At 35.3% G+C, this 17393-nt stretch overlaps 1 protein-coding gene and 1 pseudogene across 4 annotated transcripts in view; both read left to right on the top strand.

The window, feature by feature from the left end:
• The window catches only part of LOC150084697 (abscission/NoCut checkpoint regulator), a 169048-nt gene that overhangs the window by 122706 nt on the left and 28949 nt on the right, over positions 1-17393 (top strand). For all 4 annotated transcript variants that reach the window (XM_090375430.1, XM_090375432.1, XM_090375433.1 and 1 more), the window contains exon 8: positions 6154-6251. In XM_090375430.1, coding sequence (XP_090231556.1) covers positions 6154-6251 — 98 coding nt within the window. The remainder of the gene's footprint in view (positions 1-6153; positions 6252-17393) is intronic.
• Positions 7527-8451, top strand: LOC150084698 (ankyrin repeat domain-containing protein 61-like; annotated as a pseudogene).

Genomic DNA, 17393 nt, shown 5'->3' with positions numbered 1-17393 from the left:
GCCAAAATCACACCGGCCTCCGGCCCACCGGGCTACACGCGTGCAGCTTTGTTTATGTGTATCAAGCGTGCCTCCTCGTTTTGTAATAGTGCGAGCGATGAATCTGATTTCCGTGAAATCCTCAAAAGGAGGCAAAAGCAAGTGTCATTGGAAAGATTCCTTGTTAAAGTCGCACAAAAAGAAAAAAATCAACAGATAGCAGTGATTCCGTTAGAGACAGTGAAAGTCGTCCTACCCAATAATTAATAAATTCGATTGCTCGCAGAAACGAGCAATCGAATTATGTATATTAAATTTAAATATTAAAAATATAAAAAGGTATGTATTTTGTATTAATCAGTTTTACAGTATATGAATATTTTTGAGTTTTGGAACAAATCATCTGGGTTTCCATTATTTCTTATGGGGAAATTCGCTTTGATATACGAGTGCTTTGGATTACGAGCACGTTTCCGGAACGAATTATGCTCGCAAACCAAGGTACCACTGTACGTAAGTATTTTATTACGATTATTTATTGTGTTTGGTAATGTTTTGGTTACAAATGTGTATTCAAATCTTGGGTGGTCGGTACCTAACCCTATTTTTCCCATAGGGCCTGTTGTTTATATTGCACGATTTTGCATTGCACAAGGGTTTCTAGGAACACAACTATCATGCTATACGAGGACTGACTGTACTCAAGGTGGCTTGACCATTGCCCTTATACAAGGGGATAATCACCTCCTACCCATATGAGTATTTTGAATTTGTCAGTGTTAAACTTCAGTTACCACCTCTCAGCCCATCTGCCCAACTTTTCCATATCCTGTTGCAGTAGCATACCGTGCTTACTGTCATTAACAACCCTACCAACCTTTGTATCATCTGCAAACTTGGATATTTAGCCTGATATACCTTTATCAGTATTATTGATAAATATAGAAAACAACAAGCCCAACATGGACCCCTGGAGAATACCACTAACAACATTAGTCCACGTCGAGCAGTGTCCATTGATTACCACTCTCTGTCTTCTCCCGCTCAACCATCCATTTATCCATTGCCCTTAATGCCATACTACTTCAATTTGTACAGTGGTCTTCTATGTGCAAGAGTATCAAAAGCTTTCCTGAAATCCAAATATATAATATCAAAATTATTTTTTGCATCCAATTCCTTTGTGATTGCATCATAGTATCCAATCAAACTGATCAAACAAGGCCTCCCTTTAACAAACCCATGCTGTATCTGAACTATAACCAGTCATCTAGATGATCCATCATGCTTCTTTAAACAGTGACTCCATGATTTTCCCCAAAACAGAAGTTAGACTAATAATTCTGTAATTACTCATGTCACCCTTTGAACTCCCTTTGTGAATAGGAGATACATTTGCACATCTTCTGTCTATAAGGATCCCCTTAGTCCAAGGATGCTCTCATAATTGTGGCTAAGGGTTTGCTTACTTCGTTTACTGCCTCCTTTAATATAACTGGATAGATCGCATCCACTCTAGGTGCTTTTCTTATGTTTAGCTTCAACTTTATCCTCCACTTTTCTCTCTGTTATTACAATATCCTTTAGCTCCTTTGTGTTTATTAAAGTGTAATAAAATTTTGTCATTCTCCTCCCTAAATAACTCCTCATGTATGAATGTAGGTGCAAAATACTCATTCAGTAGAAGGATCATCAACAGTCGAACGATCGATTTCAAGTGGACCAATCTGATTCATCCTTCTAGAGTTTACATAAGTAAAGAAGTGTTTGCTGTTTTTCTATGCATCCTTTGCCAAAGATTTCTTGTAGTCTGCCCTTCGCTTGCCTAACCTCCTTTGTGTCTTGATTACAGACTAGCTTATATCTACCATAAGCTTCTATGTCACCTTAGAATACAGTTTTTATATTTACCAGTGCAAACTGATAAAGCATTTTCTCAAAGTGTTTTGGCCAACCCTAGGATTTACCAGTTTGCATTGGTAAAAGCCTGAAATATCAATGCTTTTCACTTTATTTCTGACTTTTACTACTCTGGAGTAAGTCCTTACATTTGAAAGTTTGTTTTGGCAAAAAGGATGATGAAGGCAATTTGTAAAACTAACAATTCAAAATAATTAAAGTTATTTGTGTTTTTGTTTATTTTATTATTTTGTTAGAAAAGTTTTCTTCACAAATTTTGATATAGAAACATAAACCATAAACAGATATGATTAAATTTCTTATTGACTTGATACAGAATATAGTGAATAGGTTACAGAAGAAACTCTGTCAAACAGCAGATGTGACCCCTCTGCCCTTGTTTAAAAATCAGAAAAGTGAATGAAGCAGGAGATCATTATTGTATCTCTTTTTGCATCATTTGATCATCTCTTCTCTGATTTTAAACAAGGACATAGTGGGATATATCTGCTATCCCCACAAGGTTGTTTGGGTAACATATTCACTATATATAATGATTATTCCTCTATATGCTTTTGTTTAAAATTCAGCAAAGAGATAACTTGACATAGTGTATAATGTTAATTGTAATGCAGCTCTGATGATTTCCCCCAACTTCGCATCAAGCAATGTGATAAATACAAACTCTGTAAAGGTCAGATTTATGTAGGTTAGTGATTGTTCGTGTAGTGTTAGTGTGGGTTGTGTTGTTCATCTGGCCTCTTAGCCTAGGGGCTTGTGTGTTCACAAAGAAACCTCTAGCTTACCATCCAGTGCCATGAGGAGGTGAGCTGGGCAGTGGAGAGATCGGAAGTGGGAGAGGGTTAAAGTGGTAGAGGAAAGAGAGGTAGTAGTGAAGGTGCCCACTTGATTGAAGGGGGGATAGAAGAGGGTCCCAGAGCAGGATGGGCATCCTGCTCTGGGGGTGGGAGGTGATAGTTGGTGGTGGGAGTAACCCACTTAGAAAAGGGGAGGGAGCCATTTAGGTTGAGGTGGGGAGATAGCTGGACAGTGCAAAAAGGGAAACAATGATAATTTCCTGCTTCTTTCACTTTTCTGATTAGTAAACAAGTACATAGGGAGATATATCTTCTATGCCTGCAAGGTTTCCTGGCTAACATATTCGCTACACATGGAGTGCCTAATACTTTATTATTATTATTATTATTATTATTATTAGCTATATGGTGCAAGGAAGCTTGAGGCTTATGCTGCACCAGCCAAAAAAAAAAATTCCCAAGTTACCCTGAGAGAGAGAGAGAGAGAGAGAGAGAGAGAGAGAGAGAGACACACACACACACACACACACACACACACACACACACACACACACACACACACACACACACACACACACACACACACACACACACACACAAAAGTAGAAGGGAATCACCAAGAAAGAGAAGAATGATGATATCCAGCTCAGGACCCTGGGTGTGCCAAGCCTATACTCACCAGATGTGAGCCCCCGGGGTTATAATGGAAAAGAATTTGCAAATGTGATTATCAAATATATATCTGAGCAGGGCTTTCATTTAACCTATTTATCATTTCACATAACCTATCCAATGATTTAACAGAAACTGTTAAGTGATAGGATTTAGTGTATCTGAGCAGCAATAGATATTTGATATTTCAGACTATTACCAAATCCTTTGTAAAAAAATATTCTGAATTTTGGACTTTTACCAAGGCATATTACCAGATTTTGGGCTTTAATATACAGTAATATACAGCTAGGCCTTGCATAACGCGAGTTCGATTAACGCGATTTTCAGTTAACGCTATTTGAAAAATTATATCACTTTTCACTTTACACAATGCAAATTTCCGGTTAACGTGATCTTTTTTTTTTATGCGATAGTTGAAAAAGATTTGAATCGCGCGTTAAGCTTACCGCGAGTCGTATGGTCAATAAACAAACGTTTGCCTGCTGCCCGCCTCGGTGTGTTCTATCAACCACCGGAAGAAGACTTATTACTTATTTGTCTCCTGCTAATAAAGTCAATGCACACTTGCATAAAAATTGAAATTTTTAAATGAGCCAGATGAAAATGTTACCGCGAGGGAGATAACAGTAAAAGAATTAGATGAAATCTTTCGTATCACATAGAACCTCAAACAAAAGATTTGATGTTCTCTGCAATATTTATTTCGCCAGGGCCCAGAGAAGATTGTTGTCAGCTATCGGAAATTGATTGATGAAAAGAGAAAGTCAACACTGTTCAAATATTTCCGCAACAGTCATTTCTTCATTGTGTATTTTATGTCAGAGGTTCCGAAACTTTCTCGATTCACGGCGCCCTTAGTGTCTCAGTAATTTTTTCAAGGCGCACCCAGACCAAAAGAAATACCTAACAGTTCCGTTTGGTAGTTAGGTCCAAACAACTTAATAAGAAATTCTGACACTGTGAACTACCTCGAGCTAGTAGTTTGCATGGTTTCCGACAGATGTCGAGTATCGCTGTGTTTCCCTCGAAAATTTAAAATATTCCGCAGCGCACAGTTTGGGAACCGCTGTTTTATGCAATAAACATTTAATTCCATAATTATTTTCATTATCTTTTACATTGTATACAGTTAAAAAAAGTTATTTAAAAGGTATTTTTAAAATTCTTTATGGACATTCCAGAAGGTCAAGGACCAATTATAATTTTTCCTATTGATTATTATATTCAATTAATGCGTTTCCGTTTTGCGCAATGCTCTCGCGGGACGAATTAATCGCATTAATCGAGGCCAGCCTGTATATCTTCTTCTTCTTCTTCAAAGGAGTGTTTCCATTTACAATGGGTTTCCTCAGCCTACAAGTTATTTCTTGTTAGGAATTTTTTCCCACCATAAAGTGCGGTTCAAGGTGTCTTGGTCGGTTAAGCCTCAGGCTGTCATGCACTCCTGTACTCCATCCATCCATGTCCTCCTAGGTCGTCTTCTTCTTCTCCTTCTTCCAGGAGGTATCCATTCCAGGATAGCCTTTGGATATCTGTTTTCTTGCATCAGTTTTACATGTCCATACCATGTTAGACGCTTTTCTTTGATGGTGTCAATAATAGTCTTTTTCACTTCCATTTTTTCCCTTATGTCTTCATTCCGTTTTCTGTCTCTTCTAGAAGTTCCTGCTGAACGTCTCCAAAAATCCATTTCTGTGGAGAGCAATTTGTTTTCCGCTCACCTATTCAATGTCCAGGTTTTCAAAGCCATACAATAGAAGACTTTGTACAATCATTTGAAATATAAGTTTCTTTGTTTTATTTAGGATATTTTTGCTCCACAGAACAGAGTTTAACATGCTGATAGCCTTTCTGCCATCTGTAATTCTCTTATTGATTTCTGCTTGGGATAATCCATCACTTTGTAAGATTGATCCCAAATATTTGAATTTATCGACTTGTTTGATTTTAAAACCTGCAATATTTAGAACATGTCCTGGCCCTGAAGGCAACGTTTCAGTCTTGCTAAAATTGATTTTTAGACCCCATTGTTTATATTCCTCAAACAATTGACAACATGCATACTTTGCTGCATTTTCTAAGTCTTGTGCTATCACCACCTGATCATCTGCAAAAAAGTAAATTGTGAATATAGGTGTTCTTATTAATCGGCAATCCCATTTTATTCCTTTTTTTTTTTACCAGGATCTTAGGCAGATGTCGATATAAATTTTGAAAAGTGCTGGTGACATGCCTTTTGAAGTGTGGAATTCAGGTGATAAAGCTGATCCCACTTTAATTCTGCATCTATTATTCCTGTAAATTGCCTTAATAATGTTAATCAGTTGTCCATCAATATTTGCCTCTTTCAGTGCTTCCCATAAGAGTTTTCTTGGAACACTGTCATATGCCTTTTCAAGGTCAATGAAAATCATAAAGATTTTTTTTCCTTTTGATTGGCATTTTTCAAGGATCTGTCGTACTGTTGAGATATGATCTACACATGACCTCCCAGCTGAAAAACAGCAGTTCTTCTGATACCTCAATTCATTCTTCTAAATGGTTCCTGATCCATTTTCCAAGGATCTTTAACAGCAGGTTCAGGACGCATATTCCTCTGTAATATTCCAGCCTGTATATACTTTTAACATATCTCTTTATATTGAGATAAATGTAGGTTGGCTAAATTTGATTTTTGTGAAATGCTGCATATATACATTTAATATTTTATTATAAATTATATTTTTATATATTAACTGTAATAACTTGTTTTGATTTTATTTTTTCTTTTGTGTTTAAGCAGGACTCAGAAGAGCTACCGTGGTGTACAATTTGCACAGAAGATGCTACTTTGCGATGCAGTGGATGTGATGGAGATCTATATTGTACAAGATGCTTTAGGTAATATTGCTGTTTAGCAGTAAAAATTGCTAAACAGCATTTTATCTTTGATGGCATTGATATTGAATTAATTTATGTTTTAATAGAAAAAGTACTTGACATAACTTTCTACCAAATACAAAAACAATGCTAATTTGTTGAGGTGAGCTACTAGTAAGCATAATAACAAAAGAAATGCCTAGATTACAGTTTTTATATGAAAGCACATAAATCATTACATCATCTTCTCCCCCTCCACCAAGCTTTTTCAAGGAGGGCCAAGAAAGAAGCCCTTAAGAATGAAAGAGTATGAGAATTCTGACGTCAGAGTAACCATCTGTTGGTGTAGCAAATTTTTAAATAATTATGTTTTTACATACAAACTTCAGTATTCCATGTTAAGCCACCCCCTCTTCAAAGTGGATTTTACTGTTAAAGATTTAATCCCATTTAGCAGTAATAATTTTTGGAAAAAAAAAAGTAACTGAAATACATTTCTTTCGTTGATTTCAATTACTTTTTTTTTATTATCCTGTTCTATATAATTCCATTATAAATTATAACTAAAACCTTGTCTTATTAATTTGAGCTGATATTTTGAAATTCAGTATGTTTCAAATTTTTCAAATATTTTCAGCTTTAATTTATACACAATTTAATCCAAAATATACTTGCATTACTCCTCATAGGAGTAATGAAAGTATTTTTAATGATTGGCTCTTTAAAATCTTAAGTAGAAAACTTTCATAGTCCCTCAATCAAAAGTCAAAAGAATTTGTGTAAATGAAACTTTGGATTGCACTGCTTAAAAATGTCTCCATTTGGATGACATCTTTCTTTCCCTATATCTTTAGCGTTAAGATATCAGGCTTTGTACCTATTTGGTATAATCAGTTGCTTTTTAAATGTTTTGAAATATTTGTGATTAAGTGCTTCCAATCTAGTCCCTATAAATGCTCATTTTTTTATATTATTATTAGTAGTAGTATTTAGCTACATGGTGCAAGGAAGCCTGAGGCTTATGCTGCACTAGCCAAAAAAAAAAAAAAATTCCCTGAGTTACACTGAGAGAGAGAGAGAGAGAGAGAGAGAGAGAGAGAGAGAGAGAGAGAGAGAGAGAGAGAGAGAGAGATAAAAATAGAAGGGAATCACCAAGAAAGAGAAGAATGATGATATCCAGCTCAGGACCCTGGGTATGCCAAGCCCATACTCACCAGATGTGAGCCCCTCATTCTGTGGTAATAAATGAAAGCATTTACTTCAAATTTATGAGTAGTGCTCACAGACTCAATCATCATGAGCACTAGTAAATCATCTCTCCTTGCAATGCCACCAGAAGTCAGAGAACTGCATATTGCTGTGATAAGAAATGATGCAAACAGTGTGAGATTACTGGTTGATTCTGGAATAGATGTAAACTTCCCACTGTAGAGTGCTGAGCCTCCAAGTATAAAGGATAGAAGCACACCACTTTGTGAGGCAGTATCTTTGATTTATCATCATATCGTTGAGGTAATTCTAGAATCAGGAGCGTTGGTGAACAAGTCAGATAATTTTGGATTTACTCCATTGCATAAAGCAGAATACCATGAAAGAGCGCTGCTTACAGAATTGCTCATCACTGCTGGGGCTGATGTCCACTTGCAAGATCATAATTTCAATACTCCTCTTCATATATGTGTTCATAATTCATTAGTTCATTATAATGCTGGTACAGTGCAAGCTATAATACTTACTAGAACACAAGTGAACAAACCACTTTGGTAAAATTGCTTTGCATTATACAGCACTGTGGGGACTAGGAGAAATAATTAAAGTCTTGATTAAGGTAAATTCTGAAATTGATTACATGGATCTGAAATGGAGGACACCACTTTTTTGTTACATTTGTGAAATCAGTGTGCCTAAAAGAAAACATGAGATGTTTCAGCAGCACTTGCCATCAATTAAGGTCCTAATAATGAATGGCCATGATTCTTTAAATCTAGCCTCATGGCTTCATCAACATAAAATTCTTTCACCAAATTATCATATGGATAAGGACTTCTACAGATGGTACCTATCTGTGCAACCAGAATGTTCGAAGCATCTCTATAGACAAGCCATCCAACAGTATCTATATTATCATGATAGCAATGCAGTTTGAATTCAAGTGCTTCCTCTTCCAAAAACACTGAAATCTTTAGTAGAAAGTTATGATACTGATTATAGATATAACTGATAGCATTTTAAAAAGCCTTATAAAAGAAAATAAATTAAATTTTTTAAATTATTTAATTATGTAATTATGGTTTAATTATGTAGATAGTTTAAGAGAAATAAAAGTTTTACTTTGTGTAAATATAGAATATCTCATATAATATGAGAAATCCGACTGAACCATGTGGTAATTAAAAATGTACCACATTTTTAATTACCACATGGTTCGGTTGGATTTCTTGAGGTCACAACCATAAAACAAAAACAATTAGCAGTCAGCTGTGGGCTTCTCTGTTAGTGCAATCTATCATAAACAGATAGTAAAATAGTCTTATTGAATTTGCGATAATACCGACAGCTGGAATTCTGTGGGTTATTATGGTGAAATGTGTTTATACTTCTATGGAATCTTCAATCATATAAAAAAATTAATTTTCAGAATCTTCTCCTCATTCCTATTTTTAACTTGTTACTCCATTCTCACTTGTGCTTATCATGTTACTTGCAATTTGTGTGTGCTGAGTTTTGTTATTGATTGCTTATCTTTTTACTGTTTTAGATTTTAATCCCCACCCACAAATGTCAGTGAACAGAAATGTCAACTAGTTTAGTATGTACATATTACAGTACGTATTAATTATTCCGATTATCATGTACATTCTTCCAATTTTAATGTATCATTTAATTTTTTAATTGGCAAGGTAATAAAGAGTAAATTTGTGCTTAATATATCTTTACTTTTATAGCCTGTGGATAATATTCCTCCTATTTTCGTTAATTAGAATCGCTGTTTAATAGAATTAAAATTCAATTCACAAACGTGATCGCAATGACTGGCACTTACTACACATCATATAGTGAACAGTACTTTACTATGGTGACTCCATCGTAACGTATTTGATTGTACAGTGAACCAATTGTAAAGCAGGGGTCCATTGTATTTTTAACTTTTTTTACGTGAAACTTCGGATAATTGGGACAGCCGCTTAATCAGGCCAAAATGCACTAGTCCCGATGTGTTCCAAATAACTGGAATCGACTGTATATTGTATCTAAACTTTTTATGTATACTTCTAAATCAGTTATACCTGTTAAAACTTTTCACTCTTTATATTAGCATTGAATGTTTTCCTTCTTGAATTTTAAAACAAACTGATAAGTAATTAACATTTTTGATTTACAAAATGAAAATTTCACATCACAGAATTAAATTTTTATTTGGAAGTGAGGTTTATCAGATTACTGCCAAAATATCGTAACTTGTTTCTCAGTTTATTACCATTTAAGGACTTGCTATTTTATAAGAGCTTCTCTGTCTTTTTTTTTCAATGTTTTTTTTTTTTTTTTTTTTTTTTTTTTCCAGTAAAGTAAATATTTATGAAAGTTGATATGCATACTGTAAACTAGCTTATTTTTATTCATAAATATAATTTAACTACCCAAATGGTTCAGACACTGAAATTTGAATTTGATGATAGTGCAATTAATTAGTGATTTTTAATTGGTTTTATTTGTTGGATAATGTGTATTTTAATACTATTATATTTTTTTGATATTAGTATTTTTTGTTACTATTTTTTGATACTATTACTAGTTGTTATTTGGTTTTTTTTTTAGGAGCATTAGCAACTAAGGCCATATTGCTCCGGGGATATGCGGTGGTCATTCCCTGACCTTTCCGCATCCTCCGTATTTGGTGGGTCATGGGCTCGAACCCCGGTCTAATCAAGAAGCATGTGCTATGCACTGCTGCTCCTGGCCACCTGGCTACAGAGGCGCCACTATTACTAGTACAGTCTGTACTACTATAGTCTTGTAGTTATTACACAAAGCATGAAACTGACATAATATATTCACTAAACACTGTAAAAATCCAAAAAAAATGCTCCTTGTATATTTTCATTTTTGTTAACAGCACCAATAGAGCAGATCTCATCCAATTCTATTTTACCAGAAAAAGTTTCAATTGGAAATATTAATTGGTGTTCAGGTTATACAATTCTCAAGTTGGTGTGTATTGAATAGTTAATACCACCACTTAGATTTATGAAATCTGAAGGAGTGGCCTTCAGTTTCCTTTGACATTATAGATGAGGTTGTCATTTTAGCACCATCTGTTATTTGGAACAAACATAAAATAAGACAAATAAATCTAAAATAAATAAATGTAAAATAATAAAACATTAAAAAAAAACACCAAAAAAACTAATGGATACATGGACTATGACTCACATTTTTAATTTATTTTCATCCTGAAATTTTCTCATGCTTGTAAGTCTAATGTTGACGTGCAACTACCACAGCAGAAATGAGGTGCCTGAAACTTGTTTTGATAACCAGTAGTCATTCCAAAATAGGCTTCATGTGCACTAAAAAACTTGGTGCCACCAATGATGTTATGCTTCAGACCTGTATAATATCCAAAAACATAGCAGAACAAGTCTGATAGTCATTTCAAACTTCAAAAAAGAAAAGTTATTATACAAATACTAGAGCCTCTTGTTTATTGCAGTATTGGAATACACTAACATAATAAATATAAATGTCACATAAACATAAAACTTTCAACTGCTGCAAAAATATTGATACTAGAGAAAAAACAATGGTACTTTTAGATTCAGCACACTGAATACAATAAAAAAAAAAAAAAATAGAATACAGTAAGGAACAGTAAAATATATAAAAAAAACTTTATTTGTTAGACAATGTTATTAATTATGATTTTTAAATAATTTGACAGTAATTTTTAACAAAACAAAGGTATATTAAAGAATGTTGAAAAAATATATCATATTTTTTTATGAGGCTGGACTTAATGGAGCAGTGCATTCTGTAGTATTGACTAGTAAAAAACAAATAGAAAATATCATTTTTGAAATTCTGGAAAGAAATTCTGCTTCTAAACTTGAGCTAAATTATTAAATTGAGGACTGTGTCATCCTTTTGTGTGTTTTAAACAGATAACTAGTTGTCTCGGTTTCTGAATTTCTAGTTACCTGTAATTAATGAGGTATAAAGAAGTAAAAACTTCACTTATTTTAATATAGCCAATAAAATAAATTGCAGAATTCAGGACTACCTTGTCACTGAATGTGCTGAGTTTCTTCAGTTTCATCCCATAGTTCTAGTTAATTAGTTATTTTATTTATTTATTTATTTTTTTCACTCTAGTAACCAGAGAGAGAGAGAATGGTCAAATAAATAAGACTTAAACCCAATAATTTACTTAGAAACAGACAGTGAGTAGACCTAAAGGTAAAAGGAATATACCAAAAAACTCATAGATACCTCTGTTTTTCTTTGCAAACAAAAGAAATGGCCACTAGGTAGTATCACCTACCATTTAGTAATAACCCACATTAATACAGCACCAAACGGTAAATTGTAACCAACGGCACAACACAAGGCTCCACTCATAGGAATAAAAATTAATCACATGAAGAAATTTATTGAAGTCCTTAATTTTTGTTTCTAAATACAGCTTATCCTATCCCCTTGAACCATGGCCCAAATTTTGCTATGTAGCATGGTGCAAATTTATCACTTTCAGAAAGTGATAAAGCCCAAGAAACCTATAGGTAAAAAGAAATCCAAAGGAAAAAAAAGAAATGGTCAAGAAACACTTGTCATGATGAACTGAAGACGACAAATAAAGAGCACGATAAACACTGACAATGACAAAATTGAGTATACTGAGTTATGCAAAACCTTAGAAAGAGACTGAGAGAGGACATAAGAAGATTTAACACAAGAAAAGAAGAACAGGCATTAAGGGAAAACAAAGGGGTGAAATCAGTCATGAGCAGTAATATAGAAAGACAAATGATACTGAAACTGAAGAATGGTAATGGTGTACTTATAAATAGCAGAGAAGGCATAATTCAAATAGCAGACTACTATAAAGAATTATATAAGGAACGAGGGAATAATGCCAGCAGTAGGGAAGATGGATCACAAATTAGCAACACATATGACATACCTGATATCCTTCCTGATGAGGTAGAACATGCATTGAAGAATCAGAAAGCCCTGGGTGAAGATTAAGTTACTGTATAGTTGTTAAAATTGGGAGGAAGAGACATGACACAGAAACTGGCAAAGCTCTTCACAAAATACATTAGGAAAGGCATGATGCCTAACGAGTGGAATAATGCAATCATAATTTTGCTGCATAAGAAGGGAGATAAATCAGAAATTGGAAATTATAAGAACAATTAGCGTGTTGTCCCACATCTACAAGTTTTTCACAAGTTTCACAAGTTTTTCATTACTAACAGATTAGAAAGAATACTTGATGACAATCAACCAAAAGTGCAAGCTGGCTTTAGGACAGTATTCTCAACTATGGATCACCTTCACGTAATATCACAGCTAATGGAGAAAAAAAATGAAAATAAAACACCATTATGCCTGGCATTTGTGGATTACAAAAAGGCATTTGACTCCATACAGCATAAGGCGATGTTTCGGGCACTGGAAAGACAAGGCATATGATATTGAAGAAAATATATGAGAGCACAACCCCCTTTATTAGACTAGACAAAGACAGTAGCAAATTTAAAATTGAGAGAAAGGAATTTGACAAGGAGACACAATATCTCTTAAGTTGTTTACTGCTGCTCTTGAGAAAGCTTTCAGAAGATTATATTAGTCGTCACAGAAAGGAGTCAAGGTGAATGTAGAGTATCTAAACTATTGATGATTCGCAGATGACATTGTGATCATAAGCCATGATCCCAAAGTATTAGAGGAAAATCTTAATCAGTTATGCAGACTTAGTAAGGATTTTGGACTAAAGATGAATATGGCTAAAAAAAAAAAAAAAAAAAGGAATGATGAACAAGTATGCCACAGAAAGGGATATAATCACTGAAGGAGCAGTAATTGGTAAGATGGATTCATATACTTATCTGAGACAAGTCATTAGTTGTAATAATGATAAATGGCTGGAAGTCAAGAGAAGGATCAATTTTGGATGGATAGCACTCAGGAAATATAGTCACATAATGAGTGCAATATCCCACTTTGTCTGAAATGTAAAATAATGAACCAATGTATACTCCCTACCATGACTTAGCATTAGCAGAGGCATATGATGCAAGAAAGCAAGTTTATGCAGCATCAGCCAGAAAAAAAAACTTCCATTTCATCCCCTCCGTTGGTTCGAAATACCTGTCCAGCTGAGCCTTAAATTTATTTAGGCTATAAACTTCGATAATAAGGGATGGAAGTCTGTTGCACCAACCAACTACCCGCTGGCTAAAGACAAATTTCTGGACATCTATCCTAAATCTATCTTTCCTCAATTTGAATTTATGCCCTCTCAAGTGATTATTCTGAGCAAGAGGCAGAATCCCATCAGCATTGAGCATGCTCAAACCATTCAAGGCTTTATACACCTCTATCAGATCACCTCGCCAATGCCTAGTCTCCAGACACTGTAATTTGCAAAACTTAAGCTTTTCTTCGTAAGAGCAACCCTTTATCCCATTCACTAACTTTGTTGCCCTTCTCTATACTCGTTCCAGCAGCTCTACATCCTTCTTGAAATGAGGCCTCCAGACCTGTATACCATATTCAAGGTGTGGCCTGACCATTGCCTTATACAAGGGAATAATGACCTCCTTATTCCTGCTAGAAAAATTCCTGTATATCATTGATAAGACACCATGAGCTACTCTTGCAGCCCATCTGCACTGCTGAGAGAACTTCATATCTGCCTGCACAATTACCCCCAGGTCCTTTTCATTCTCTACCACTGTCAGTGTAGTACCACAGAGTTGATACGTTGCTCTGGGGTTGCTGTTTCCCATATGTAGTACAGTAAACCCCCGCTATTCGTGGGGGTTACGTTCCTGAGAAATGCCGCGAATACTGAAAACACGAATGCTGAGTTATGGCTCCCATAGTAATAAAGGGGTTCCGTTCCAAAGTATGAAATATATAAGAAAAACTAGTCTAAAATTTTGTCTATGTATGTATTATATGTACATAGACAGTACATAGTGAAATGCAAGCATAAGGCATCGAAATGAAAATAAGAAACAATTTAATATTAAATGTAATATTTATTAGAAATTTCAAACAAATCTTAGTGCATTTGCTAGCTAAAAAACTTATCCCGCCAGTACTACACCAGTTTTGCTAAAGTGTTGATAAAGGGGTTTTGCCTTTTCATGAATGATGAGTGAACTTAACGGAATTTTATTTTGAGTTTGGTCTTCTATCCACAGATTTAAAGCCTTTTCCATTTTTTATAATTTAACATCATGAGTTACAGAGGAAATTTTTGAAGCAATTAGCGCGTTTTCACGGACACTACGGTGGATTTTTTCTTCCAATTTCTTGATTGATCGTACCGTTGACTCATTGATTTTATGAGGTTTTGCCACTGAGGAGACACTTTCACCATTAGAAATTTTGTCTAATAACTCAATTTTATTCGCTAATGTCATCACCTTTGATCGTTTCACATTTCCCTTGTTATTCGTAGCCATATTTTTGTACGGGTTAGAAAGAACTTGTCCACAATAAAGTCACTTTGTTCTGTTAACACACTCGAAAGTCTGTTTTACACTACAAAACGGTAGATTTATCACTTTTGTAAGCATATCAATTTATAAATTGATAAATTTATTCAATTTATAAGCATATAAATTAAAAGCAAACGATGAAACCTTCCATGACAAGCGCATAACACATACTGAACAAGGATTAGCGAGAAACATCCACGCTTGCGATTTTGTCACCCTCTCCCCCCCACCCAGTGAGCGCTGTTTTGACTGGGAAAGATAATTTTAGCCACGCCCATGTTTTTTTATGGCGGAAAATGTACATGGCTCTTTAAAATTCACATTTTTTTAGGTTTAATTTTATATTAAATCAGCGACCACGAATATGCGAAACTGCGAATACAGATACCGCAAATAGCGGGGGTTTACTGTACTTTACATTTGTCAATGTTAAACTTCATTTGCCACCTCTCAGCCCATCTGCTCAACCTTTCCAGATCCTGTTGCAGCACCATAGTGTCAGTAGTGTCCTTAACAACCCTGCCAACTTTTGTATCGTCTGCAAACTTGGACATTAAGCTTGATATACCATCATCAATATTATTTATAAATACAGAAAACAATAATGGACCCAACACTGAACCCTGAGGGACTCCACTAATAACATTAGTCCACAATGAGCAGTGTCCATTGATTACCACTCTGTCTTCTCCCCTCAACCACCCCTTTATCCATAGCAGCAATTTGCCTCCAATGCCACACTGCTCCAATTTGTGCAGCAGTCTTCCATGTGCAACAGTATCAAAAGCCTTTCTAAGATCCAAGTATATAATATCAAAGTTATTCCCTGCATCCAGTTCTTTTGTGACTGCATCATAGAATCCAATCAAATTGGTCAGGCAAGACTTTCCCTTAAAAAAACCATGCTGTATCCGAGCTGTAACTGAAGTCTTGTCCAGATGATCCTGCAGCGCTTCCTTAACCAGTGCCTCCATTAATTTTCCTGGAACAGAAGTTAAACTTACAGGTCTATAATTATTTGTGTCAGCCTTTGATCCTCATTTTTTTATTGGGGTCACATTTGCACATTCCAGTCTATGGTTATCTCCCCTGAGTCTAAGGAAGTCTCATAATTATGGCTAAGGGTTTGCTTACTTCCTTTGCTGCCTCCTTTAATATAACTGGATAGATCCCATCCACCCCAGGTGCCTTTCTTGTGTTTATCTTCAATTTCTCCTCCACTTTACTCTCAGTTATTACAAGATTATCTAGCTTACTGCCAGAGTTGAACACACCTCTGGCATTCCCCTCGCTGAATAACTCCTCATGTGTGAATGTCGATGCAAAATATTCATTTGGTTTGTTAGCTACCTGAGCAGGATCATCACCAGTTGAACCATCAATATCAAGTGGACCATTTGATTCATCCCCTTCCTTCTAGAGTTTACATAAGAAAATAACTCTTTACTGTTTTTCTTTGCATCCTTTGCCAAAGATTTCTTGTAATCTGCCTTCGCCTGCCTAACCTCCTTTGTAACTTGGTTACAGATCAACTTATATCTATCATAGGCTTCTGTGTCACGTGTTAATTTTTTTGTATCCCAAGCATTTTTCTTCTCTATCATATGTCTCATTAGTTCATCTGACATCCATTTAGGCCTAAACCTTGAACAATATTTCTTGTTTGGTATGTAAAACCTAGTAGCTTCCAAGATAAGTTCTTTGAATGCTTCCCATTTTGAATTTGCTGTTGGTAATATCATCAGTTGTTCCCACTGTTTAGAATTTAAATACTGTCTCAGACCCTCGTAGTCACCTTTACAAAAGCAATAACCCTTCCCTTTACCCCTAATGGTAGTTACCTCTTTGAGTAAGCACTTCAGCACACTGTGATCATTGCCACCTAGTGGTTCCTCTATCTGCAGATTCTTAATGAAGAATCACTACTGATAATCAAATCAAGAGTATTACTCCCTCTAGTTGCCTCCCGAACATGCTTATTTAGAAAACAATCATCCAATAAATCCACAAAAGCCTTGCTAGTGTGTGAGTGACCAAACCAGAAATTCCAGTCAATATCTGGGAAATTAAAATCCCCCATTATAAGACTCTCTGATTTACTGGCCCATTCTATTTCCCTGTACAGTATCTTATTATACTCATCAGAGTCATTAGGCCTATAGCACACCCCTACTCTCAATTTTGATCACCCAGTGCTTATGTTACACCAAACTGACTCGACACTGCACTGTCCAGCGATGTCGACTGGCTGCACTTCCTTGAATTTTGTGTTTCTTAACTAATAGCATAACCCCTCCTCTCTTCCTATCCTGTCTATCCTTTCTGTAGACGTACTCCCTAAATTCCAGTTCTGCATTCCTTATATCTGTGTGACACCACATCTCTGATATCCCAACAATATCCACCTTTGATGCTTTGAGCAATACCTCAA

This window comes from Mastigoproctus giganteus, chromosome 6 (genome assembly GCF_048544385.1).
Source record: "Mastigoproctus giganteus isolate SK-2022 chromosome 6, ASM4854438v1, whole genome shotgun sequence".
In the NCBI taxonomy this organism is placed as follows: domain Eukaryota; kingdom Metazoa; phylum Arthropoda; class Arachnida; order Uropygi; family Thelyphonidae; genus Mastigoproctus; species Mastigoproctus giganteus.
This window is presented reverse-complemented; position numbering and strand designations above follow the sequence as displayed.